The sequence below is a fragment of the Cebus imitator genome, unplaced genomic scaffold (genome assembly GCF_001604975.1).
Source record: "Cebus imitator isolate Cc_AM_T3 unplaced genomic scaffold, Cebus_imitator-1.0 Scaffold187, whole genome shotgun sequence".
NCBI lineage: Eukaryota > Metazoa > Chordata > Mammalia > Primates > Cebidae > Cebus > Cebus imitator.
Genome location: NW_016107502.1, coordinates 869,300 through 897,294, shown reverse-complemented (window position 1 = coordinate 897,294; position 27,995 = coordinate 869,300). Strand labels below are relative to the sequence as shown.

Below are 27,995 nucleotides of genomic sequence, written 5' to 3'. Positions count from 1 at the left end.
AAACCCCGTCTCTACTAAAAATACAAAACATTAGCTGGGCATGGTGGCGCGTGCCTGTAATCCCAGCTACTCAGGAGGCTGAGGCAGGAGAATTGCCTGAACCCAGGAGGCGGAGGCTGTGGTGAGCCGAGATCGCACCATTGCACTCCAGCCTGGGTAACAAGAGTGAAACTCCATCTCAAAATAAATAAATAAATAAATAAAAAGGTGTGAATAGTGACCATTTCAGGGTGGTAGGGTAGATTATGAAGAATTAATTTCCTCTCTACTTTTATGTATATCATAATTGTAAAAATTAGCATATAGTTTATTTCTTAAAGGCTTATTTTTTAAATTAAAAAGCATGAAGGGAGGGGGGATGAGAAGACTCGCCAGCCAGGTACTCCTCCAGCCCCCTCCCTGCAATCCAGCCATCTCATTGCCCTGTGGCAGGTGGCCTGTCCCCCAGAGGGGACAGCAGGTAAGTGCATGAACAGACCTGAGAATTCACTGCTCCTGTGAGGTGAGTCCTGCCTGATGCTGAGCATTGGTGTGTTTTGTTTATGGGCTTTTGCCTGCAAAATAAAAGTGCTCTGCCTGGGGAGGGGCAGGGGCCACGGGGTTAAGGATCGGGCCACACCTCTGCCAGCAGGACCATTTCCTGCCATTTGGGGTTTCACCTTCCTTACCCTGTACTGTGCTTGGGTGTATTAGATTGATGCACTGAGTTTTAGTCTCAAATAACAATTAAAAGTACAGGGACCAGCCGAGAGTCGGTGCCCTCGTACATTGCATGAATGAAGAATATGGGGTAGTGGGCATAGTTTTTGAGTGCAGGTTGGTTTTTTTTTCTTTTTTTCTTAACTTTTAGTTTAAATTTTTATAGTCGACTTTGAATAATCTCCTAAATATTGCCTGGAATTGATTTCCCTCAGAAGGCAGTTAATGGCTTTTTATCTGAAACTCAAGTACTGCTAATCCAACTGCCACTACATTATAGCATTTGCTCAATGAGAGGAGCTAATTCCTCCAAATTCACTTTTAAATAGATTCAAAAGAGCCTTCTCCTGTGACCAGGCAACGCTGAGCAGGGCCTGAAGGCAAGATTCCTGTGGTTGAGCGGCAGCTCCCTGGAATGAATGATCATTCCTCCGAAGGACACTGTGGTGGACGGTGGCTCCTTACTCTACCTCCTACTTGCTTTGTGTCCTAGAGCAAGTTCATTCCCCTCTGGGCTTTCGTGTCCCAGCCCTTTCCTTCTGCTGGGTCCAAGAGACAGGGCAGCAGTGACTGGCTGACACTGGGAAGCTTTGCCCGGCCGCCTGGCATTTCCCAACTTCCTGAGTGGAGACCCTCGTGCCCCAGTTACCCAAGGAAGATGGCAGTGCCTCGGTGGGAGCTGATAAGATGGACAGAGAGTGATCTGCAGGGAGGCAAGAATGTCCTTCATTTAGTCCAGGCTCCCAAGGATAGGGCAGAAATAAGAAACTCCCCTATCCCAACCTGGGACGCCTCTGCCCCTGTGATGCGGATAAGCCTTCTTTCATCCTTCTCTCCTCCCTGCAAAAGCCCCACCTTGTCCTTCCCTACAGAGAGAATTCCTGCCTCCCCTTGAAGTCCCCTCTCAGATCCACTCACTTGGAGCACAGGCCTATCCTTATCTGTGACCATGCTGCCTCCTCCACCCCACCGGAATCCAGGGTCGGCCTCTGCCTCCCTGACCACAGGAGGTGGCCAGCTAATGTCGCATGGAAGGCTGTTTCTCCTCTCTCCTGCGGATGCTGGAAAGAGCCTCCATGCCCCGAGACCAACTATGCTCACTGCATTCTGAGGCTGTGGCAGCCTCCCTGGTGCGGGTCTGGAGGCTGGTCTGCACCCCCTGAGGGCCACTGCAGGGATGGGTGAAGGGCCACTGATGGCTGGGGCAGGGGCTGGCTAGACTGTGCCCTGCGGTTGGTCAGACTGTGTACTGTCCACAGGAGGAAAGCGTTCCCTCTGCCCCTGACCGGCTCTTCAAGATTGTGTTTGTGGGCAATGCTGCGGTGGGAAAGACATCGTTCCTGAAGAGGTTCTGTGAGGACCGGTTCTCCCCAGGCATGGCGGCCACTGTGGGTGAGTTCTCAGCCCTGCAGTGGGTCCTCGGCCCATCTCTGGGCAGGGAAGTTTGTGAGAAGGGGGTCTGGGGCAGGGGGCCTCTAATGCCCACGGGAGGGGCTGTGGGGATTGGCTGGTAGGGATGCTGGTGTCTGCTCTGTTCAACGGAGGCTGGGAGGGGCAAGATGAAGCCACCTCCCCTCACGTCGCTAGCTGCTAAGCTCATCCTGTGTGCGATGGGACCCCTGAGTGTCTCATAAGTCCAGCTCTGGGTTTATGGAACTACATTTGGTAAAGGTAGATTTAGGGCCCCTTACCCCTTCAGTGGGAACGCCCTCCCTTTGACCACTCCTCCCCACTGTCAGCAGAGCCCTGGGTCTTCCTGCTCCCCTCGAACTGACTGGGACTCCTCCCGATCCCCACATCCTACCACCCATCCCCCTGTCTTCCCGAGGGCCTGCTACTTCCTGGCCTTGCTCCTGGATGTCTTCTTTTATCCATCACATTGTATCTGTCCTCTTTCTCCGGCCTGCTGGGTGACAGCTGGACTTAAATGTGGAAGCTCATTAGGCTCGGTTATTAATGGATGATCATGGCTTAATATATTCCCACTCTGGGTGATATTTTGCTTAAACAGAGGCCTTTAATCCCTTCGCTCACAGTTGCAGGTTGTATTGGAATATGTGGTGAGACCCAAGGGCATAGGGACCTTTTAGCTTGAATCACTCAACACAAAACAAATACACTGCATGCCTATTTCACTGAGCTGATAAGTCAACTGTGCTTGAAAATATATTTGTATGACCCGAATATTTGCCAGAAACTTTTATAGCCATCCTTTCCATCTATCTCCACGGCAACGCTGGGGTACTGTTATCAGCCCAGTCAACAAATCAGGAAACTGTGGTCCAGAGAAGTCAGAGGCTTGTTCACATTCCCATCAGTTGGTTGGTGCTGATACCTTCCCCCTGCAACTACCTTCCGTTCCATGCCAACAGTGTCCCTCAATTGAGTTGTATGTGCTTAGCAGCCCGTGAGGGGTGAGGATGCTTTTCTGCCTCTGGAGGTGGGCAGAGGTTGGTGCAGGCGTGGGGGCTGTGGAGGTTCAGTGAGACATCGGAAGTCCTGAGTCCTCCTCTGGGCCCTGCCAATGACAAGCTGTGTGACCTCAAGAGGATGTGATGTCTCTTAGGGCTTCAGTTTTCTCCCCTTTGAAGAATGAGAGGTTGCGACTGGGTACCTGTATTAATCTGTTCTTGCACTGCTACCAGAGACTGTGTAATTTATAAAGAAAAGCGGTTTAATTGGCTCATGGTTCTGCAGGCTGCACAGGAAGCATGACTGGGGAGGCCTCGGGAAACTTAGAATCATGGCGGAAGGTAAAGGGGAAGCAGGGAGGTCTAATGTGGCCAGAGCAGGAGGGAGAAAGGACAGGGGAGGTGCTACAAACTTTCAAACAACCAGATCTCATGAGAACTCTGTCATGAGGACAGCCAAAGGGATGGTGCTAAACCATTCATGAAGGATCCACTCCCATGATCCAATCGCCTCCCGCCAGGCCCCACCTCCAACGCTGGGGATTATAATTGAACATGAGACCTGGGTAGGGATACAAATTCAAACCGTCTCAGCACCCTAAGACTGCCTCCCAGCCTGGGTCTCTGATTCAACCGTCTTCCACCTTTAGCTGTGTGACAAGCTGGTTCTACAAGACCAACTTTCAGTGGCCCAGAGCCCTGCCTGGGAGACTCCATTTTCTTTCTCTTATCCTAAACTGGCCCTTCTAACATTTCTCCCATAGAGGGGTCTCCGCCTATGTGTTTCAGGTGCTCCGACCTCACTGCTGGGCCTTTTCTTACACTGTTATGACACCTGGAATGTCTTCCCATCCCTTTCCTTCTGCTCTACTCCACCCAAAGATTGAGAGCATCCCAAGACAAAAATTGGGACCCTGATGGGCAGAGCCTGCCACAGAAGCCCAGAAGAGCCTGGCCTTGTCTGGCCCTGAGGGAGGAGCAGCTGGGAACGTGCTGAGAGTGGTAACGCAAAACGCAATGCCCAGGAGGTCGGCTTGCCCTCCCTGAGGGCATTCCATGGGGGAGGCCCTACAATCTCGGCTCTGGCACAGGCCTCGGGGAGGCAGGGAGACGGTGCCCAGCCCTCAGGCCTCAGAGGCATATCCCCTGAGCATTGGGCATGTGGCCTGCCTCTCCTGACAGCAAAATCAGGATCCGTTTACATTTTCAACTTGTGCCCCTGACATAGGAGACTCTGAAAAATAGAAAATCAGACTCATTTGTACTTCCCAGGAGGCCAATTATGGAAACACCCTACAATTTAGGAAGGGGAAAAAAAATCAAAGGTTCCAAATCAGGATGCCCTTCACCACGCTGCTCCACACATACTCAAGCAGCAGCTCAAATTAGTTTCCCTGCCACACTGCAGGCCCTGCTCTGGGACACATGTCCGGAAGCAGATGTCGCACCAGCTACCTGCAGGCTGCCCCCTTTAAAGAGATATAACAGCCACAGAGTCACAGCATCTCAGGCCAAAGCTGTCCAACCCCGGAACAGGGCTCCGGCCAATCTCCCGTCAAGGGCAGCAGCTACGCACAGTGGAAGGGCTTTGGCTGTTCTCCCAGCTCACCTCCATCCTCCCAGGGGTGCTCCAACTTCCTGGTCTCCCACTCCCTCGCAAGAGCATTCTTTGTACTGGACCCGTGGCTTGTGCGAAATGCAAGTTGCTACAGTGTAACTGGTGACTGAGGCACCCTGCCTGCCCCACCTAAGGCCCAGTCTGCTCCTTCGAGAGCAAGTGCTTGGGCGCTGCAGGCATCCTGGAGACAACACTGATGGTTTTTGCAGAATGCTGGATCTGGAAGGAACCCTGGGAATGGTCTAATTACATCCTGACCTGTTGTAAGTGAGAAAACTGAGATCCACAACAGACTGATCATTCGAGTTAACCAACGCTCCCTGGAACCCAGGACTCCTGAGTCCAGCGTTCTTCCCACCACTCCCCATGGGTTCACAACCCCCCTGCATTCAATCACAGGCCAGAACCCAGGGTGTTTCTTCCAGCAGCTGTTTCTGGCAGAATGCCCTCACCCTATCTTGGCACCAGTCCAGTGTCTGTCCCACTGCACATCTCTACCCAGAAACCCCTGCAGCACCCCCCTAGGGTGTTTCTCCCGAGCACTTTGCTGCCACTGCTCCCCCATCGCTCCTGCCTTATGACCACTCAGGCCTGACCCCTCAAGAAAGGTTAAGGTCACCCTCCTGGCAACTATCATCCCAGCGCTAACCCACACCACCTCCACAGCACCCTTCAAGGTGGCAGGAGGCTCCAGACTTCAGCCATCTTCGGAAAGCTATTCATTTGCAAACAAGGGTCACTTCGGTGTGATGGTTGAACACCCCAGCTGAACTTAAAGATCGTGAACATCCAACTCAGCCCCTTCATACCTCCATCTCACTGCCATCTACAGAAAAGGAGAGAGAACCCCCATCCCCAAAATGAACTGCAGCAGTGGCATCAGGGTCACATTGCTGCTCAGTGGCAGAGCTGAGAAAGGAACATACAACACAGGGCTCCTGACTCCTGGGATTTCAGAACTGGTAGTAATCTTAAAATCAGTTTAATCCAGGCCCTCTGGTCCCCAGTTATTCTGTGTTGCTTATCCTGTTGGACTCGTGTTCTCCGGCTTCATGTTTGCACACGCCGACTCTTCATCCCCACCGCCTTGTCTTCTCCTTGCGTCCTTCACACCCAGCCCCCGAGAGCCTGTTTATCTGCTTCCTTGGCCTGCCTGTCTGAGGCTGCAGAGAGAAACACATTGCGTGTCCAGCAGGGAGTCTCACCAAGCTCCCCACAGCGCAGAACACATTTTTCTAGCACATTCTTTTGCCCATCCCACTCCCTGCAAGAGACAGCCACCCGCCCTCCAGCAAAGCACCTAGCACATAAGGTGAAGCAGGAGCTGAGGGCAGCTAAGACCCAGCTGCCCCAGGAAACTCCCTGCCCTTCCACCTGCAAGCCCTACCAGCAGGCAGAGGGCTCTGTCCTCGAGGACACTGGCTGGTTTCAGATCTGGCCCTGAAGCTGTATAACCATGGATGGCTTTCCCCTGAGTTGTTACCAGAAAGCAGGCATCCCCCCTAGCCAAACCAGTCTCCCAGAGCACAGACCGGGGAAGCCCCTCCACTTCTGACCAAGAAGAAAACTCACCCTTGGATTCAACTGCCAGCCATTGTAATCCATTTTGCTGGGAGCACTTAACCCTAGGCCTTCTAGGTGAAGCTAAGCTGCCTGCATCCTGTGCCCTGAGTCTGGCTGCAGGAGGAACAGTGGGCCTCAGGGCTGGGATCACAGCGCACCTCGCTACTGACCAGCCTGGGCAAGGCACGACTGCACGTGACTCCTGCTTCGTCTCTCGACGATGCGTGTGTGAACGTGTAGGTATGAGTACATATGTGTGTGTGTGCATGTGTGTGCAGATAACTCACATGATGTCACAGGGGGACTCTGTGAAGGTGGATAGGCGGCACATAGAAACACTGGAAAGAGAAAGCATTCTATTTATTAATGGGAGAACTCACTCCTTCTCAGCCCAGACAGTTCCACCCCTCTCTGGCCCTCATCTGTGAAGCAGAGGCCTCTAGACTCCCCGCTGCCCCTGACATTCTGGAAGTGGATGATCCTCCCACCTCTGCTCACTCGTGGGTCCTTAATGCACTAGGCTTTGCCCAGTGGCAGTGGCGGGGGATGGCCTTTTCCATGTACTGCCTCTTTGTTGCCTATTTGGTCTCTTCTGCCTCTGTCCAAAGCTGCCGATGCTGTTCATCTTCCTGAGCCCTACAGGGCAAGCACCTCAGAGCCCCTCTGAAAGTTACAGAAGGTGCCCTAAAGTCCTAAGATGTGGCACCTTAAGTGGCGGTGGGGAGGGGATGTACTTTCCAACCTCTTTATGCCTTTGCGAACATTCTTACAGGATGCAGGAGTGGGGAATACCTGTATCAAAACACCTGTGTTGAGGTCCTTCCCTCTGAGGGCTGTGTGGGGTGCAGAATGCACTTCACTGAACTTGTCCCCTCTCTCTGGGGCTGAGGACCCCAGGTAGGGGTCACACCCCTGGAGAGATGGTTGTGAACTGTCCAGTGGTGGGATTAGGAGCTCTAACCCATCTCAAGGGTGAACGTTGCCTGTGATTTATTCTCTTATCCCTTCTGTTCTGTCCCTTCCTCTACCTGCCAGTTCCTACCCTCCTGCTCCAGTTCCTCCTCCCCTCCTTCTTCTTCCTCCTCCTCCATATACCTTTGGATTGGTTGATGGAGGCCATCCCCTTAGGACATTTGAATTTTACTAGGGGGCTTCAGAAAGGATTTTAGGTGAAAGAAAGATAGAAGGAAAGAAAGAAAGAAAAAAAGAAAGAGTGGGAGGAGAGGGAGAGAGGAAGGGGGAAAGAAGGAAGAAAAGGAAGAAAGGAAGGAAGGGAGGAAGGAAGGAAGGAAAAGAAGGAGGGAAAGAAGGAGAGAGAAGAAGGGAGGGAAAGAAAGGAAGAGCATATGGCTTATATTACAGTTTAAGAGCCTGCAGTTCAGAGTGGTTAAGTGATTTGATCAAGGTTCCACAGCTAATAAGTGGCAGAGACAGGACAAGAGCTCAGGTCCCCTGCCTCCCTGTCCAGTGCTCTGTTCTTTTCTTCATTTGGCCCCCAACGAGCTGCAGAGGGAGGATTGTCACCCTGGGCCTGACACAATTTCAGACATTGGAAGCATCGTGTTTTGATTTGGAACTGAGGTGCCCCTGGCCCAGGGCAGTCCTGACAGCCCCGTTTCGCCCTGCAGGCATTGATTACCGTGTGAAGACGGTGAATGTGGATGACTCTCAGGTGGCCCTGCAGCTGTGGGACACGGCTGGGCAGGAGAGGTGAGGAGCTGTGCCTGAAGTTCTCGGCTCTAGAGGGAAGGCCATGCATGCCTGACCCCTGACCCTTCTGCGGCAGGTACCGGTGCATCACCCAGCAGTTCTTCAGAAAGGCCGATGCTGTCATCGTTATGTACGATCTCACAGCCAAGCAGTCATTCCTGTCGGTCCGGCGGTGGCTGAGCAGCGTGGAGGTGAGCTGGCAAGCTTCCTAGGAGCCCTTAGGCTTGATTGTTCTCTTTTCTTCTCTGTCCATCTCCCACCTGGGCCTCTGCACTTTCAAAATCTGAATCGGAACTTGCCTTCCCCAGGAACAAACTGATTCAGGCATCTGTTCCTCTGTTCATCTGAGTTCCTGGTACTGTGCTAGTTACTGGGGACCCAGAAGTGAGCAAGACAGACACAGTCCCTGCCTTCATGGAGAGAGGGACACAGAAAATCCAGATTATGCCAGCAGCTGTGTCATCGCTGGGCCATGAGTGAGTGGGACTGGATTGGGGAAGGGGACCCAGTGAGGTGTCAAGGAAGAGTCCTGGAAAATCAGTGTTTGAGTCACAACCAGATTCTTCCCTCATTCTCACCAGCACCTCTCCCCACCCCCTGGGTCTTTCCAGTTCCAGTAGACCCAGCTGTGCCCTGCCCGACAGCCACACCGTGCAATGTCACAGCCCTTCGCATGAGGGGAGGTTGATCCAGAGTGTAAGGGCTCCAGGCTCACCTCAAAATCAAAGGTCTGGGCAGGGCCCAAGAGCAACCATGTTATCTTTGCATTCTGAATTATCTGGAAGACTCTACTTTTATGATTCCTACATGCAATGTGTTGCTTCATACATGCATTTTTTTTTTTTTTAAGTTTTTCCACCACTCCAGTGCGGGCTTCTCAAGGCCAATGCCAGTGTGGACAAGCCATGAATTGCTTTTTACCAGGCTTCAGCTGATTCCTTCACAGAACAATCAAGTAGGATGGCCTACCTCTCCTACCAGCTGGGTTCAGCATTTGTTCATTTATTTGTTCTAAACACCGGCAGGCACTATTCTAGGGCCTGGAAATCCTAGCAGTGAATAAAAGAGACAAAGCTCCTCCCCTCATGAAGCTTATGCTCAGCTCTCTGCTCCAGGCCCAGAAAACCTTGCATGCTCCCATCACATACTTATCACACTGCTACAGATTGCTTTTTTACTGGCCTGTGTTTCCCACTGGACTCCGTGCTGCCTGAGAACAGGAGCTGCATCTTTGTTGCTATAACCTGGGTGCTTTGCATGAGGCCAATAACTACTGGATGAATGAATGGATACCATATTGCTATGAAGGAGAATCTTGGAGTTGTCAATTTCTTCATCCCTTTTTGCCCTAAGATCTGCGATCTCTTCCACCCAAATCTGTTTCTCTGTGGTTCTCCCTGTCTGGGTCACCTCTCTCTCTGTTGTTAATCTGCATCCCTCTGATTACTGAGAAAAATAAGGAACAGAATGGAAGCCAGATTCAAGGGTTTCTCAAGAATTTGCCTAATACCTATTATTTCTCAAAATTGCTGTGCCTAACATGCTTACAAATGAGAAAAATGCAAGTTTTGAAACGTAGCTAGTGGATTGCCCATACACCAAACTAATAATGGAAGCAAACGGTATGGGTGAATCTGACAGTAACTTCTTTCTAAACTTTGGGATTTATGACATGATTTTTCTCTTCTTTTTTTACTTTTTTTGTTGTGCTGTTGGCAGTACCAGCAGATTTATCTTCCTTATTGAAGTGAAGCACCAGGAGAGATGTTAGGGATTACCCAATCCAGGGGTTTCCAGGTTTTCCTCCTTGGAGCCCTGGAATCAGACTGACATTCCGCAGAGACTGGGGAGCGGCAGGGGAAGATTTAGTGGTCATGGATCTGGGTCCCTCATCCTCCATCTCCATCAGAGCTGCCCTGCCTTTTTCAGCATATTGAAGGTTAGGTTCAATTCTGTTACACAAAAGGATTTCCCTTTGAAAATCACCCATCTAGTATAAGCCATCTCATTCAAAAGTGAAGAAAGGGAAGCCCTATCTTCTCCAAGATCACGTGTCCTTTTCACAGACATTTTTAGGTGTACCCCAATATCTAAATTTTGGTGTATGCTAGGGCTAAGCCTTCAGGGGGTCTGGGATTAATGGGAGTGGATGGTGACAAATTCGTGGGACTGTGCTCTCTGCTGTCATTAGGGGGTGTCGTTTCCAAGGCGCCTGTTTTGCACAGAGCCTGGGATCTAGAAGGAGAGATGGAACAGTTTGGTGGTGGAGGTGAAGAAATCTCAGAAGGCCATCATCACAGCTTGAAGCATGAGTTTAGTCATCCTCCAGAAACGTTGCTTTGTGGGACAGGGCTGAAGTGCGTCAGTGGCATGTGGCTGCTAAGAGACCCATGGAAGTCTGGGTGTGTCTGTAGGCTTGGGAAGCCCGGCTGAAAGGGCAAATCTATACATGGTGAAATTAGCATCGCTTATGTGTAAATGGGGTTTTTCCATATGATTTGTAGCTTGAGGTTTTCCTTTTTTTAGATATTAGTCAAAGATGCATTTAAGCTGTAAGTGATGATTCTAAACCTAGATGAACATCGGGATCACCTGCGGAGGTTTTAAAGGGAACAGAGGCCAGGGCCTTCTCTCCCAGAGCGATTCAGGGACTGCAAAAGAAAAGAAAAAAATCCTAACGGCTCCCCAGGGAATTTTGATTCTCAGCCACTGCTGTTCCCAGCCTAAACAAGTGCTCCTTGAACCCTAACACATATAGGACTCTCTTGGGGACCTCCTTAAAATGCAGCTTCTGCTTCAGCAAATCTGAGCTGGGGTCTGAGATTCTGCATTTCTAGCAAGTTCTCAGGTGAGGCCGATGCTGGTGGTCCAGGGATGAACTTGGAGTAGCAAAGCCCTGAATCACTTTCAAAGACATCTGTGACCCCTCGCCAAGAGCTTTCTAAGCATCTATGGCATGTCCACCACACACTAGGTGCTCGGGGACTCAGGATGACAGACCGGGAAACGGGTTCAGTGCAGCAGCACAGAGTTTCAGGAGTGAGTGCAGGAGGCTGTGTGAAATGGTAGAGCATGTGTTGAAGGTGCGGAACAGTGGTATCATAAATGCAATTATTCTCTAGATTCTTGAAAAGCTAAGTCATTCTGCCTTGGCAACCAGCAATCAGAGGTGTCAGGTGATAGATTAAAACTTGACACCTAATTTGATCTGAGGGGAACTGAAAATAATAAGTGCCTTATATCTGTGGAACACCTTATTTTTCCAAAGAGCTCCAAGCACTTTACCAACTCCCTCGCCTGGAGAAGGGAGGGTGGAGGGGGTGCTTTAATAACAGTCTTCAGGGTTCTGAAGCCTTATTAGTAAGTGAATGGTGGCCAGCTGTTCACAATCCCCCTTCCTCCCTCCACCTGAAAAGCATGCAAGAAAAAAGGGCTTCGGTTGCTGTACGTGCCTGCATGGGGAAGACTTACTCTTGGAAGAGGCTGTGTGGGGTGGGAGCAGATGCTCGGGGGAGGTAGTGGAGCTCCTGAAAGGAGGTTTTTACTATCCCATCTTGGTCACTTCCTGGCCATGAAACTTTGGCCAATCATTCAACGAGGGAGCAGACCAAATGCTCCCTCCTGGACCCCAAATTCTGCAGTGTTTGACGGCATTTGACTCTCTCTCTGGGAGGTCAAGACAGAGCAGGAATGTGTGTGGATGAGAAGACCCTGGAGGGCCCTTCCAGCCAAGATGGAACCAAAATCCTTTAGTGCAAGAGAGCACCAGCCCTGCTCGATGAGGCGGGAGGCTATGCCATTGCCCTTGTGCTCCTATTTCACCCAGCCTAGGCAACTTCACCCTGCCTGCAGGCCTTCTGTAGAAGAGACCCACGCAGGGCCAGGACATACTCTGCCAGTTCTCCTGAGTGCCTTATGGGAAGTCAACACAAGGAGCCTTTCGGCCAACTCAGCACTTCCAGTCCACTCCCAGCTTCTTTTCTCAGCTGGTAGAATTGGTTTAACCAGTCCAACCTGGAAAAGTAACTAGTCAGGCGCTGAGGTCCCATCTGTGACCATTGGACACACTGAACATCAGAAGACTCTGGGGGGCCTGTGTCTGGTAGAGACGATAGGATTTAGAACGCCAGCCTGTGCACGCCTGTTTGGGCTGGTATTTCCCCCAGAGGCAGATTGCTGGCCCCCAGTGTATGCAGTTGTGGGATGCTGAGCTTCTCGTTTAGAGCCTCTTGCCATTCTGATAGCACTAAATTGCTAGGCGTATAAGTCAAGGAAGTGAAATAGAATTGGCAAAGTTAAGCTGAATAGACCAGTGTTTCTGAGCTGGAGAAAAACATGGAGATTAATGCAACCTCTTGTTTTATAAGTAAGAAAATGGTGATCCAAAAAGAGGAAGTGACTTTCCCAGAGGCACCCACACTTGTCAGCAGTACCCCCTGATCTAGACGGGAGGGCTTTGCCACACTGCACTGCTTCTCGCTTGTCCTGTGAGCCATGGCTGAAATCTGATCCTGGAAAGCAGGTGTTCATTTACTGTCCAGACTTTCTTGCTTATCTCTCGGGGTCCTGTCTCACTTCCCTATCCCTTCCTGGGCTGCTAGCTAAACCTCATTCTGTGATCTTTGTCATTGGTGACAATGTACAGCATGTGCAAAAAATAGCAGTTTGATTTTTTTTTCTCCACGTTCCAAGTTGAGCTTGAAGTGCTGGCAGTTTAAAACGAACTACACAAATAAATCTTGTTTTGACTCATAGTCCAGGGGATGGATAAATATGGAAACCCCTAAGATATAATTTTGCAGTCATTTTTTTCTTAGCATAACTGCATGCTTTAATGTGCTGAGAAATTTTTTGTTCTGGCTCCAGAGAAATAGCAGCACTATCCCAGCTAAGTGCTTTTTCATGCCTCCTAGCAAATAGATATTAAAACATACACACACACACACACACACACACACACACGCACACAGACGACAATCAACTAAACCCAGCAGCTGCACATTCTGAGCTGAATGCCAGTCCACTGCTCCAAGTCGACAGCTCTTGTTATTTCAAGTCAGAGATGGGTGATCTTATGCATTTCAGCAAGTCTGTCTTCCAATGAGATCAAGTTCACAGAAAGACAGCTGGAATGACTGAAGGTGGAGGGAGGGCTCTCCGTTTGAGGGTCATAGAACAGAACCTGACTTTAGAACAAAACAGAGAAAAGAGGAGAGACTCAGATGAGTCACATGGAGAGATGGTGCAGAGCTAGGGCAGAACCCACGTCTCCTCCTGACGAAGGAGCTGAGATGACTTCACTCCAACCTGTCACGCCAATGGCATTTTTACCAGCATCTCTCACAGTCTCAACAGCGGAGTTTGAGTAGACCTGAGACTTGTTCACCAAAGCCCCAGAGGCTTGAAGCAGGTGTTGCTTCATCTAGGAGGTAATTTTGAACATCTTGTGCAGAAAACCTAGTTAGGTATGATGAGAAAGGAATAAAGTTTAAACAGATAGTTCAAGATTTTTTGGGGTCAAAGTGAGAGAGCACCATGAGATGCCCAGCCCAACACCCACTCCTCTCGCTGCCCCTGCAGCAGAGACTGATGGCCTTGGGCCAGGGTGACGGCGATTGACTGACTGTGATAGTCAGCACACTCCCTGGTCTTACGGGCGTTCTTATTTATTTCTGCCAAATATTTGGAAATGAGTCTAATTCTCCTTTATCGGTGGCAGGCCAGGGTCCCTGGAGGAGGCGAGTTATCCAGCATGACTGTGTAAGAGAGGAACAATACAAAGAACAGAAACCACAGGTCCTGCTGGGTGCTTTGCTTTTTAAATTTTTGTTCTGCTCCTTCTAAGCTCCTTTATTTTTATATCCAGAAATTGCCCTTTCTTTTCCCAGGAGGCAAGAGGCACCATTGCTGCTTATGGTGCACAGGGCCCAGATGTTGGGCTCATGACCCATTCCCTCCCTCATCCTGTTTGGTCATTCAGCATCCATCATGCCCTCTGCAAGCAAGGAAATGGAAGGCATCATCCATTCCAAATAATAACAAAACCTGGGGTAGAATTCTGCCCTGGGATTTCAAGTCTGATGCTCATATTTTCAGAGTTTCCATGTCAAGAAACCCCACAAGCCTTAGTCATTCCTCACACATAAATCTACAAATATCTCTCTCCCATGTGCTTTCAACAGCAAGCTGCTTGGCCCATTTCCCTGCTTCCTCCTCTTTTCTTCCCTTTCCGTGAGAAGCTCTTCCAGCAAGTATCCTGTGGCACAGCACGGTCAGAAGAGGGGGGTGTTCCCATCAGCCAACACTCCGGCTAATAGGGGCCACAGGATTCCATATATGCCGTGAGTGGCTTTCTCACTTTCAAGGAGTTGGAATATGTACAATCCACTTAGCACATCAACTGCAGATGTCCGGAATTTAATCTATTTTTGATGGGTCAGAAGACACTGTAAGATCTTGTAGTGCCTTTGAGTCATCATTGCAAACACATATTATCATCTCACCAACAGATATCACGTTTAGAGAGTTCCGGTTAATAAGACGCTAAGTAGCAGAGACTCGATTGGAGATAAGAATCTGGAGGAAAAGGTTAGAGAAGTGAAGACCCACATACTAAAGAGCTCTCCTAATTCAGTGCTTATGGTGTTGAATGTTCTTCCGGGTTCTCAGAACCTTAACTTTCTCACTTGGTAAATAAGAATTTTTCCCCTGATTGAACTGCAGTAAAAACAAATGCACAGATTAAGGTAACATTGAGACTTAATTTCAAACATAATAGCATTTAAACTTAAAATCGGTATACCTGTAAGATGGGCTTTGGCATTTATTTGAAATGCTCAGGTAAAACAGCTAAAGTATTGGCAAAACTGTAACTGCTTATTAGCTTCTGTTATCCCACAGGTCCCTCTATTTAGTAAAACTTTTAGCTACAGTGAATAACTATTTGTTACTCAATTATGATTAAAAGCCCCTAATTAAAGATTTAAGTAAAAATAACAACCTCCCTCAATGTGTGCATTACCACATTTACTCACTGAATGGCAGTCGGTGGTCCTGGGCCCTTTGGGCACCCTCAGGAGAGACACATGCAGTGCCTGTTTCACCAAGGAGGGGGCGGAGACCCAGGAAGCAGGCCCCTGGCTGGTAAGCCACAGCCATTGGGGGAGTAAACAGTGTGATACCTGGTCCAAGCAGTGCAGCTGCTATGGCCACAGCATTCCTCCTTATACAAGGCTTCCTTCAGAACCCAAGCACCAGGTGATGGGGGTCTGTGGTACCCACCTCCAACGAGGCAGAAGGCAGTCATTTATGGAGCCCTGTGGGCACAAGACCATGAGGCAGATTTGGATCCAACCCTCAGAAGCGTATGTGCTATCATGAACCCTCTGGTGATGCCGCTTCTAATCAAAGCAGCCTCCAGAGCAACTCCGAATGGGGGGGCATTCATGGTCTTCGTCCACTGCACTAAGCCTGGTCACTTAGGAATGCCTTAGGGCTCTGTAAGCCCTGGAAGGGGCCATGCGGTCCATTGGCATCAACTGTCCCACCATCCAGCACATCTTGGGATCCTGCTGTTCCGTCTAAGATCCGAGGAGTGTCTTAAAGGGGGCGTGGTCATTGCACACACAGGGACTGGGAGACACTGCAGGCAGGCCTCATGCACTTTGCAGAAGCGTGATAAGCTGGGGCTCTTGGAGAAGGTGACTATTTTCTGCTTTCCAGATGACTCTGTTACGGCCTGGCCTGTTGTGGCGGCCGGGGATTCTCCAGCCAGGTTGCATTTGTCCAGTCAGCGTTGTCAGCCTGCCCTCTGGGCAAATCCTATGACACCCCTCTCAATTGAAAACATTTTCTGTTCTGCAGGAAGCTGTGGGAGACCAGGTTCCTGTTCTTCTGCTGGGTAATAAGCTTGACAATGAGCAGGAGCGGGAAGTTCCCCGGGGCCTTGGAGAGCAGCTTGCCAAGGTAAAGAGCAAGCATTTCCATCTCTCTGGACAGAGTGTGACCCTGAGGGAACTTGGGCAAGTACCCAACAGCCTTGGTGGGGACTTCCTCTGGAAGTGCCATGGGAAGGAGGCAACTGGAAAAGATGGGTGTCCTGGCATCATGGAAATGTAGAACTTTGCATAGAAAGCCACAGATTGCAAGATGGAGTTAGTTAGGGACCACTAGGGTATGGGGAATTATCCTAAAGTCCTTTCCTTGTAACTCAGAATTATAAATTCTAAGATAGCAATAGTTGACTTATTTCCATCCTGCTCCAATCTGCGTTTCCACCTGATCACCCCAGGGATTAAAAACTCACTCTCTGCAAAGCAGTATGTTCTTCTACAGACCACTGGTTAGAGTTCATCCTTTCTATCAGGATTGAGCCTCAAAGCTGTGAACTCAAGATACACTCAGGAGACACACTGGAAAACCTACCATTAAAATAAGCATGGGCCCTCTTGCCCAAAAATGGAATCAATGGGGCTTAATGGAAATCAGGCAACAAAGCGTAGTTCCCTGGCTTCTTTTATTGCCTCAGGGTTTGGTTTTCATGGAACTGTGTGTCTGGGAGGATGGGGTGCTTACCAGCTGCATGATTCTGTAATTCTTCACATGCTTGCTCTAAACAAGGTTTCGTGAGTTCAGAGCCTGGGAGAATGAGCACAGATGGTAAGGCTCAAGGAAAAAGGAGGAGAAGGGCCTGAAAGGTATCTATGTGGAGGGTCACCAGACACTTACATGGCCACAATTCCAAAATCCACAAAGCTCTGAAAACAGAAAGGGTTTTTCGCATTTTATCTGGCAGAAAAATCTGACCAGAAATAACATGAGGCTATTCATGGTCACTTTTAGTGAATGTCCAAAATCTCACTGAAAAAATATTAAAATGTTTGATTATAGAGTGCTGTCTGAAATCCACTGAGGGTATTATATACTATATGGTACATACATGTATTACCTTTCTAAGATTCAAAAACTTCTGGATTTCAAAATATACCTGGACCCAAAGATTCTATCCATTTTCTTTTCTTCCTTTTTTCTTTTTTTTTTGGTCAATGGAAAAAAATTGAGACTCAGGAGTTAAGTGATACATTTATATTATCACAGCTCATCCGAGGTGGGGTCAGAACTCAAAGCAGGAAGGCAAATCACGTCTTCCAGTTCTAAGTCCTGTGCCCTTCTCTCCCCACTATTCCCACCCCATGGAGCCTTTCCTCTTTGACAGAATGACCCAAGAGATTGCAGATCTGAGAGAAATGCAGACAGGGAGAGATGGAGCCCACGGGGCTAGATGAGGAGGGCAGAAGGTGGAGCTGGTCTGTGGGTGGAGGTGGGGAAAGCTGCACTGGCAGCGTGGCAGTGCCTCCTGAGCTGCAGCCACAGAACCGTCCTCACCCAACTGGCCTGAATCCCCTCAGGGCATCAGCCTCTAAGAAGGGGCCATCTAAAAGCCAGGGCCCCGTGCCATCAGCATTGTCGTAATGAAGCCAGTAATCTACTAATGGGAATCATCCATGGAATATGATGAGCCTTAGCCAAGGGCACCCCCACCATGCAGGCAGTACAACCTCATTCTAATGAGCTGATGGCCAGTCTGGTCCATCAGTGCTCACAGCCAGGGCAGCTAGGGTATTAATTAACTGCTGTGAAAGAGAATTCCTACTGGAGTGCCTCATGACACCTGTCCCCAATGCCTATGGAATGCCACTGTCCTGGGGAAAGCATGCTGTAAGGAGCTCTGCCATTAACTCAGTGTGGGACTGAACAAGTCAGCCAAGTGCCCTCTCTCGCTGCAGTTTACCTGCCTGTCAAGGGGGAAGAATACTGCCTGCCCTGGCCTTTGTGTCTTTGCCTGAATCACAGGGCTGGTGTGACCTGGAATGAGCATGTATGCACTTGAGAGTCATTTGGGAAAGTATAAAGAAGCACTAAGGCAGCGAACGGTTTCGTGGTTTTACACTTGTTACAGCTCACCTGGGAGATGGTTTCAGAACTTGCATTAGTCAGGGAGCCTGTGGAGACAGAAATCAGCCGTGTACAGAGTGAGGAAGGACTCTGAGGAGATCAGGGGGCCTGCGAGAGGAAGCGAAGGCTGTAGGAACATGCACAAGGGGCCCTCCCACCACCCACACGGTGCCCTCTCACTCCAATACTCTTGCATTCACTCTGTTTTATGATTCTAGGAGAACAATCTGATCTTCTATGAATGCAGCGCCTACTCTGGTCACAATACCAAAGAGTCCCTGTTCCATCTAGCCAGGTAAAGACACGTGCTCCCCAGGTACGGTAACTGCTGCGTCCAGCTGTGTCTGCCTTCAGGGAGGCACCTTATTTCCCTCTGCCCAGGCCGTGCCTGGGACCCCGCTTCCTCCCTATTGGCTGGAGCCCCCTGAGTATAAGCAACGGGGTCCTAGGCCTTTGTGTGAGATTGCAGCGTCAGGAGCAGCTCTCTGAAACAATGATGTTGGGAAAGAAAGCATCCCTGCCTGTCACCCCCATTGCAGTCTTCTTCTTAGTCTTAAAGCTGTCTTTTCCCAGGGATGCTCTTTTCAAATGCAAATCCTTCTGGGAAAGGTCAGATGAGGGGCCCCTCAGCACTGGCTGATATCTTAGCAGGGACTAGTTGGAAGCCAGCTGGGGGCAAGAATGGGTTATAATATGAGTTCCTGGGTGTGGGGGAAGGGAGTGGGTGTGGAAGCCAGAGAGAAGAGGGGCTGTGATGGGGAGCCAACAGGAGGTAACCAAGATAATAGTGCTAAAAGGACTGAGAGCATGAAAAGACTGGTTCCTTAAGGCCCTGCCTACACCAAACATTTCAACAACAAAACCACGCTGGGACTCATTTTCAATACATAAGCATTCATTCATTCATCCATCCAACAAATACTTAACAGAGCCCATTTTGTGCTCAGCACTCATTCTGGGGGCATTTAAACGACTTTTTCTTTGAATAATTAAGAGCCCAGAACAAATCCTCTGTGCATTGGCGAGGTTATGGGGTTATGGAGTATCATAAGGGAAAATTCGAGGCTTTTCTCTGCCCCTGACTCCCTGGGCAAGTTCCTGCCTCTCTGAGCTTTGTCAGGAAGGTAGAAACATCAATCACACCTTCCTTCCCTGCCCACTCATAGGTTGTTGAGAGAATCAAAGGAGATGCGTAACGCAAAAGCATTTTGAAAGTATAAAGCAGAGACAAGGTGTTTACCATTATTTTTAATCCGTCACCTACTACATTTAATCTGGAGCGGTGGCCACATGGCATAGCCCCTCTGCAGAGGTCACAAACCATCAGTATATTTTGGAGCCTCTCCTGTGTGTTGGTTACTGTGATAGGCTGCAGAGGCACAGAGATAAAAAATAAGTCTTGGTCCCAAGCAACTCATTTTCTGCTGAGGGAGACAGCCAAGGAAGCCATGCATTGTGACACTGGGTGATGGGGTCATGACAGAAGAAGAGTCAGATGTTGTCAGGGGCTCTTAGGCTCACCTAGAGGATCACGAGGGGCGTCCTGGAGGAGGTGTCTTGAAGGATCCATGCCGACTAAACTCTCTGGGTTTGCAATTACAATTGTGCACCTGTACTGTCCAGGGTGAGATGTTCAGTACTCTCTCTAATGCCGAGGTGAGGGTGGGCTCTCTCCATCTGGCCCAGATGGCCTGTAACCTGAGGGTGGCTGGTCCAGGTGGCCAGCCCCTGGGCCTGTCACCTTCTCCATCACTGACACCATCTCTTTCCCTCTCCCAGGTTCCTCAAGGAGCAAGAAGACACAGTGAGAGAGGACACCATTCAGGTCGGCCGACCCGCTAAGCAGAAATCCTGCTGTGGCTGATAGGGCCCTACCAGGACTGCCCCCAGCAAGCCTGAGGTCACAGAGCCTGCCCTGATCCTGCACATGGCTCCTGCACAGTTGCCACCCACCAGGGTCCGCCCAGTCCTTTTCTTTGTCAGTCACTCGCCTCCCCCAAAAGGAAGGGAAGCACATCCCATCAGGAGAGCTGCTCTTGGAGCATCTCGGAGTCTTTTCTCTCCTTTCTGTTTCTAGACCCCAGATGCCCATCCCTTTGTTGTTGTTGTTGTTGTGTTTCCCTGACTTAGTTTCCTGGGGGGAAAGAAACAGATGGGCTTTTCCAGAAAAACCACCATGTGCCTTCTCCACCCCCCTTCTCCTTCCCTCGCCCTTAGGAGCCTCAGCACTGCTGTTGCCATGACAACCATGTAGGTCCTGACTTGCGGCTTCCTGCAGGCCAAAGGTACAGCACTCAGGTGCCGCCAGGGTAGTTAATCTTGCTTGGCCCCTGTCCTCCGGAGGCCAAAGGGATACTCTTACATGTGCTGTGTGGATCTGGAGATACCTGAGTTGTTGTTGACTGCAGCAAACCAGGGCAGCCACATTCTATTCTACCCCTGACCTGGGGGCTCCGCTCTTTCCGTAATGCCAAGCTTTGAGCCTTCCCTCTCAGCACCATGTCCACTGCCTCTGCCCCCTTGGGTTTTCTGGAACAGTGCCTTATGGAGAACCTACAGCCTTTCCTCCTCACCCCCCACCCACAACCCTGACTCCAGGGTGGTCTGTGGGTGAGAAGGGATGCCTGGGGTTAGGGAGTGGGCTGACTTCCTACTTAACTTTGAGAAATGAAAAGAAAACTAGTGGAAAAAAGCTATCTGCTGCTAAACAGAGCGACCATTTCTGGAAGGTATAAATGAGGTATATATAGCTATATAAAAGCCATTTTCTAAATGTTTCTCAAAATAGCTCTTTGAAAAATCGTACATGATGATTAACAGGGTAGACTGACAAGCAGGCAGTGGGGCCCAGCACAAGGGCCGTAGTTACTGACTTCATTTTATTTTCTTGTACTTTATTCTGGAACACTGTATTTTTTTCAGTGTGGCTGTGATGTTGACATTTGCCGGTGTTTGAGAAGTGAGCAGAATGTAGCACCCCCGACTGCAGCAGCACAGGGCCCTTGCACTGGGGGAGTGATCTGGGCCCCGTGGGACTCCTGCAGCTGGGTGGTGGTGAGTTCCCAGCCAGCTCCGGCATCACTAGCCAGCCGTCACCGCACTCTTGCCCTGAGTGGGAAGTTGAATGAAAGTTATTACAAAGATCACTGCCAATCACTGGGCCTTCAGACCCAGGCCCCTACAGGAAAGTGGGTGGTTCACACCCAAGCAGGGCACACAGAGAGGAAGAGGGGCAGAAAGTGTCCACAGGCTTCCAACAAGGCAGTTGAAGACAACCCCACATAGCCACACGGAGGGGAGAAAGACCACTGGCCAGAGTTCCCAAGGCATTCCGATAGCCTCCTCCCAGACTCCCAAAATAGTCAGAGGCCCCCTGGGCAAGTACCTACCTCTTTTTTGCAGACTCCTCTCTTTCATTGAGCACTCGTAGGAACCAGAGAGCCCATGGAGGGTGCTGAACTAAAATGACGACGGCGTACCAGAGGTGCTTCTTGATCCTAAGCAAGCCCGCTCCCTCCCTGGGCTCCCCCGACAGCAGTAAAATGAGGGGATGGGCTATTTGATGTTTTGAGCTCTTCTTGCTCAGATGCACAAGATGACATATTTATTTTCCATTATAGGCTGGCCCTGGACCTCAGTCCAAGGTTAGAGAATTCATAGGAAACTCCCTTCCCCTGAGGAAGGGCAGTGGTGGTGGTCCCATTAATAGGATGAGGCAGGGAGAGGGGATGCATGGGGTCACCCAGAGGTGGCCCTAAAATGTGTGTGTGTGTATGTGTGTGTGTGTGTGTGTGTGTGTGTGTGTGTGTCAGTGTCAAGTGTGTAAAGGGAAAGGAAGGATAGAAGGTCACGGTGGCCATGGAGAAAGTAAACTCACTCTTCTGCTTTTGACAAAAAGCAAACATGGCTATTGGGATTTATGGGGCCAGCAGGCCATTCCTGGGGTTCCCTAAGCCCACAAATGTCTTTATTCCTAATACTTTGCCCCTGGCTTTCTGCTGCATTCTTCCATTTAGAAACAGAGCATGCAAGGTTTAGGGCAGGGAAGGTCTGGCCTCCTAGTATGTGGAGTAAATCCCCATGATTCTTCAAAGGAGAGAGAAAGAAGTGAGGTGGCAGGGAGGGCGGTCTTCAGGCCTCTGTTCCTCTCTTCTCCAACCTCCCTTTTAAAAAGAGGGAGAAGGCCAAGTGTGGTGGCTCACACCTGTAATCCCAGCTGAGCCAGAGGATCATTTGAGACCAGAAATTTGACACCAGCTTTAGTAACATGGCAAGACCCTACCACTACAAAAAAAAAAAAAAATGAATATTAGCAGAGCATGGTGGCGTGAGCTTGCAGTTTTAGCTACTCAGGAGGCTGGGCCAGGAGGATTGCTTGAACCCAGGAGTTCAAGATTATAGTGAGCTATGATGTTGCCACTGCACTCCAGCCTGAAGGACAGAATGAGATTCTATCTAAAAAAAAAAAAAAAAAGAGTGGAGGATTAGGATTCCAGAGGAACTCTGAGAAGTTCCTTGTCCCCAGCTCTCAGCTCTCCTTCCATTCCTTTTAAGCCACCATGTTGATCAGAGCCACCCTGGGCTGTCACTCTGCCCCAGAGGCTGCCAGAGAAACCTTCTGGCTGTGTCCCATTCACATCCTTGTAGTAGCCTTGAGCTAATCGCTTAGCCAGGATCCACATTCATCTATAGATTGGAATTTTCAATGTCTACCTCACAGGGTCGTTTTAGTATTAGGTGAGGTAATGTATGTAAAGTACCTAGCACAGTGCCCAGAATAGAAGAGGTGTTAATAAGTAGGGGCTGCTTTTGTTGTCAACATTGAGTTGCTGTCCTGGCCACTTGCCTTGCTTCAGTTTTATATTTAGAACCAGCTAACAGTTGCTAAGCATCTGCGTGGAACTGGGCACTTTCACAAACATAACCTCTTTTGGGCATCTGTTTGCCCAACCCATTTGCCCGAGTTCTGAGCTCATATCTGGCTTGCCTCTTGCTGTTCTTTGTTCCTGTGAGTTTCCCAGCTTCCTGGTTTGTCTATCAGTGCCCACGGCCTTTCAGCACCCAGTCCTCCCTCCCTCTCTATGGTGCTCTGGGAACCACTCAGATGGCAGCTCAGACCTGGTCACAACTCCTGGGTGTTTACCTACAAATGACCGGTGCTCACTGCCATCCCTGGCTCTTGCCTGCTCCCCTGTTCTTACACCTTTTGCTTCTTCTGCTGCTGCCCTCAGCCCTGAGTTGCCAAATCAAGAACCTCATCACCAAACCAATGCGCCAGTTGCTTTGCTTCTTGTCTAGCATTTGCTTCACTCCACACTCCCTGTGGGACCTTTTTTGTTCCCCTATGATACCTTAGCTGTCTCCCTGCTCCTCATCTGATACTCTTTCTCTATTCTTAATACTTCTACGCTCTCTGAGATGTTCCTTCTCCCTGCTTTCCTCCAGGCCCAGGCCAGGCCTTACCTATATACTCTATCAAAAATGGCACAACCGTTTGTCTCTGTCACTAGTAGTAACTTCTCCAACGGCACTTAAACCAACTTCAGCTAAATGGAATTACAATGCGATTGGTGGCTTCCAGGGCCATATGTATAGTTTAATAAAGAACTGTAAGGGAGGCAAAACTTTGACCCAAAGGAATGAGTCCCTAGTGATAGGACACTAACCACTATAATGGGTTATGGGAATTAAATATTTAGGACAAAGCTGCCTTCTCTACTCTCAAAGATTTCAGTTTGCTTCATGTATTTTGGGGCTTTATTGCTAGGTTCAAATATATTTCTAATTGTGATTTCCTCCAGATGGATTGCCACTTTATCATTATAAAGTGACTTTCTTTGTCTTTGGTAACAATTTTTGTCTCAAAGTTGATTTTGTCTGATATTAGTATAGCCACTTCAGCTCTCTTTTTATTGCTGTTTGCATTGTATATATTTTACACCCTTTTAATTTCAATCTAGTTGTACATTTCAATCTAAAGTGAGTCTCTTGGAGACAGCATACAGTTGGATTATGTTTTTTAAATCTATTTTTCCAATCTCTTAATTGGAAACTTTAATTTATTTACATTTAATGTAATTGATAAAGTAAGATTTGTCTGCTACTTTGCTATTTATTTTCTATACATCATATGTCTTTTTAAATCTTATTTTTTTTCATTACTGCCTTCTTTTATGTTAAATAGTATTTTCTAGTGTAACATTTTAATTCTCTTATTTCATTTACCATATATTTTTGAATTTTTTCTTGGCGGTTGCCCTGGGGATTACCATTAACGTCTCAATTTATAACAATCTGTTTGTGTCAGTAACAACCTAATTTCAAGTAAACAAAACTGTTGCTCTTTAATGGTCCCATTTTCCCTTCCCTTCTGCTATTATTGTCACAAATTTCATCTTTATACGTTTTGAACCCATCAACATACATTTATAATTATTGCCTTATGAAGTTGTCTTTTATTTAAATCAGAAAGAAAAAAGTTACTAACAAAAAATAAATTTGTATTGTTTATATCTAACTGCATGATTTCTTTTACTAGTGCTCTTTATTTTTTCATGTTGATACACATTACTATCTTGTCCCTTTTCATTTCAGCCTGAAGCATTGCTTTTTACTATTTTTTGTAGGGCAGGCTTGTTAAAGACAAACTCTCTTGTTAAAGATAAACTCCCTCAGTTTATCTAGAAATGTCTTAATGTATCCTTCATTTTTGAAGGATAGTTTTGCCAGATACAGACTTTTTGATTGACAGCTTTTTTTTTTCTTTCAGCACTTTGACTGTGCCATCCCACTGTTTCCAGCCTTCATGGTTTCTGATGTAAAATTAGCTGTTAGTATCATTGAGGAACGCTTGTATTTGATGAATTGTTTCTCTCTTTGTGCTTTCAAAATTCTTTGTCTTTGTCTTTCAATGGTTTGATTTTAATGTGTCCAGCTATGGATCTTTTTAAGTTTATCCCACTTGGAGTTTGTTGAGCTTCTTGAATGTGTAGATTAATAGTTTTCATGAAATTGGGGGAGGTTTCGGTCCTTATTTCTTCAAGTATTCTTTCTACTTCTTTCTCTCCTTTCATTCTGGGATTCCCTTTATGTGTGTTTGGCATGTTTGATGGTGTCTCACAGGTTTCTGAGTCTCTGTTTATTATTATTAATTATTTTTTCTTTATGTTCCTCAGATTGGGTAATCTCAATTGACTGATCTTTAGGCTCACTAGTTCTTTCTTCTGCCTGTTCAGATATGCTGTTGAGCCTGTCTAGTGAATTTTTCTTTTCCATTATTGTACTTTTCAACTCCAGAATTTCTGTCTGGTTCCTTATTATATTTTCACTGTGTTTGCTGATATTCTCTATTTGGTGAGATACTGTTCTCATACTTTAGTTATTTAGACACGATTTACTTTAGGTCTTTAAACATTTAGAATAGCTTAAAGGCTCAAAGAGTTTACATTGGTAGCCATCTGCCCTGTGCACAAACCAAGTTCTGCTTGTCAGTCTCTGCCTTCTTCCTCACACTTCACACAGCCCAGCTACGGTTCTGGTCTTTTTCTTTAGCTTGACCTCTACCCTCCTCTCCAAAGTTTCTCCTTTTTTCTGGGTTGTAAGAGGGTGGAGGCTCTTCAGGTCTGAGAAGGCCTCTCCTCTTCTTGAGCTTCTAGTGCCCTTCTGGAGGTGAGCTGCCCAAGGAGTTACCCAGTCTCTTGGGGGAAGTGAAGGGAGGCTAGACATGCTCAGACAATCTTCCCTGTCCTTCCAAGAATTTAGTCATCCTGCAAAGCTTTACTCAAAAGGGATTGCGGGGAAAGACTGCAAATCAGGGCAAATTTGAAGCTTTTTTTTTTAAAGCCAACTTAATTACTTCAAAATAATGAAATTATGGTACACATGGGTTTCCAAGCAGCCTGTTACTACTGGTTGTGATCAAAGCCTGAGCTTGGCTTCTGGACTGGCCCTAGGATCACTGCCACTTCTCCTTCCTTCCTCTGGGGCACAGAAAGAGGCTACACAAATTCCAACAAAGTTTAGTCAAAAGCCATAGGATTTTACTGTATTGGTTATTTTCTCCCTTCTTATCTGGCGGTGGTGAGGGTTAACAAGATACAATCACCTTCTAAACCTCCTCCCTCACTTCCTAACTCAGTTGATGTTTCTATTAATAGGCATATTAATTACTAACAATAGCAGTGACAAAGAACATCATGACTCCACCTTTTATACAATTCAGTGGAGCCGATTTAATCAAAGTGCCCTACTTAGGGAGAGCATTGCTAGAAATGATGGGGATTGGGAAACCATATGGTGCTTGGCAGAGGACCCAAAATCAATGTAGAAACTGAGGAGCTTGGGCAGAGTATGTCATTTATCATTCTGGGGCGAGGGCTGAGTCAGGTCCAAGAACTGACCCTCTCTCGGAGCTGGGACTTCATCAAGGCTCTGGCTCCGGTTCAAAAGTGGTACTTGCAGGCCCTTGTCATAGCACCAGGGGACTCCTCTCCCAGCAAATGAGTACTCCTAGGACGAGTGAGGCCCGTGCTATCATAACGAATTATGAGTGGATCCATCTGACCTATAAAAATAAATACCACCCATAAACAACACTGCAATGCTAAAACTAAAATACCTGAAGAACATAGAGAGAATAGGATTTTTTAAAAAATTATAAATAGAAATGAAAACGTGAACTCAGAATGAATTTGGGAAACATGACTGGAGCTGGGATTCATTGAGCACGTGTCACGCTAGGTCAAGGGCAGAGTGTCAGGGTGTGGCCCAACATCAGGTGCCTGGGCTCCGCAGGCCACTCTGCACTGAAGCAAATTGCACCATTCTGTATGGTGCTTATTCACACGCACTGCCCACAGGGTCCTGCTGAGTTAGAGGAACTGGACCGAGCGCCTGAGGGCAGGAGCGTTCATCTCCGTAGCCACGTGTTTGGTACAGTATCTGACAAATAACACTGGCCTTGTAGGGACAATGGAGAGCAGAGCATCCTTTCTCAGGTACAAGGCCCACGCCCTGGTGAGCTGCTCCACTGGAGCTTCAAGTCCTAGAGCTGGACAGCTGGGCCTCTGTGGCCTATGTAGACCTTAGGGTTTGCCTCACTAGTGCAAATGAGTTGCTGCTTCTTGCTTTTGAAACAAAATGTTGGCATGTTCCAGCTGCTGTGATTCAATTGCCTTTCAGACAGTGTGGTGCCCAACAAAGCATCTGTCTCAACACCCCACGGCCTCCCCAGCTGCCACTAGTACAATCCATTACCTGCAGGCAGCGCAACAACTCAATTTGACTTGGACTCCACGCCTCTGCACAGAAGATGCTTCATGCCTCTGCACAGAAGATACTTCCTGCCCTGTTCTCCTCCTTCCTGTTGTGAAAGCAGCCTTCCTGGTCCTTACCCAGCTGTGGCTCTCTCAAGTGCTTCCTCTAGCCCCAAAGGCCAGCTCAGAATAAGGACCTGCACACAAGTTGTGTGGGCCCTTGGCAAAACCTGGAACTGCTTGATGTTCTGAACCTGCTTTCAAATCTGCAAAATAGTTTTCTCTGCCTTACTCCCTCATAGACTAGTGTGAAGGTCAAAAGAGAACTCCTGGGAAAGAGCTTAGTCAGCTGAAAGGCTCTAAACAAATGATAGTTATTACATTGTCCTCTGTCTCCCCATGCAAGAGACTGAAAGAAAACAATATACATAAAAGAGAGAAAATTCCACACTTCTTGGTAACTGGAAAGGCTGAGGCTATGGGTGAGAGCACCTCCCATTTCCCTGGGAAAGGAGAAATGTGGTGGCTCACGCCTATAATCCCAGCACTTTGGGAGGTCGAGGTGGGCACATCACGAGGTCAAGAGATTGAGACCATCCCGGTCAACATGGTGAAACCCGGTCTCTACTGAAAACACAAAAATTAGCAGGGCGTGGTGGCATGCGCCTGTAGTGCCAGCTACTTGGGAGGCTGAGGCAGGAGAATCGCTTGAACCCGGGAGGTGGAGGTTGTGGTGAGCCGAGATTGCACCATTGCATTCAAGCCTGGGCATCAAGCGCTAAACTC

The 27,995-nt window shown here is 48.4% G+C and overlaps 1 protein-coding gene across 3 annotated transcripts in view; it reads left to right on the top strand.

The window, feature by feature from the left end:
* Window positions 1-22,287, top strand: part of CRACR2A (calcium release activated channel regulator 2A) — a 138,830-nt gene extending 116,543 nt beyond the window's left edge. For all 3 annotated transcript variants that reach the window (XM_017546061.2, XM_017546065.2, XM_017546063.2), the window contains exons 14-19: window positions 1,959-2,091; window positions 7,920-8,001; window positions 8,078-8,192; window positions 15,865-15,966; window positions 18,174-18,250; window positions 19,735-22,287. In XM_017546061.2, coding sequence (XP_017401550.1) covers window positions 1,959-2,091; window positions 7,920-8,001; window positions 8,078-8,192; window positions 15,865-15,966; window positions 18,174-18,250; window positions 19,735-19,819 — 594 coding nt within the window. In that variant the 3' untranslated portion in view covers window positions 19,820-22,287. The remainder of the gene's footprint in view (window positions 1-1,958; window positions 2,092-7,919; window positions 8,002-8,077; window positions 8,193-15,864; window positions 15,967-18,173; window positions 18,251-19,734) is intronic.
* The last annotated feature ends 5,708 nt before the right edge of the window (window positions 22,288-27,995 follow it).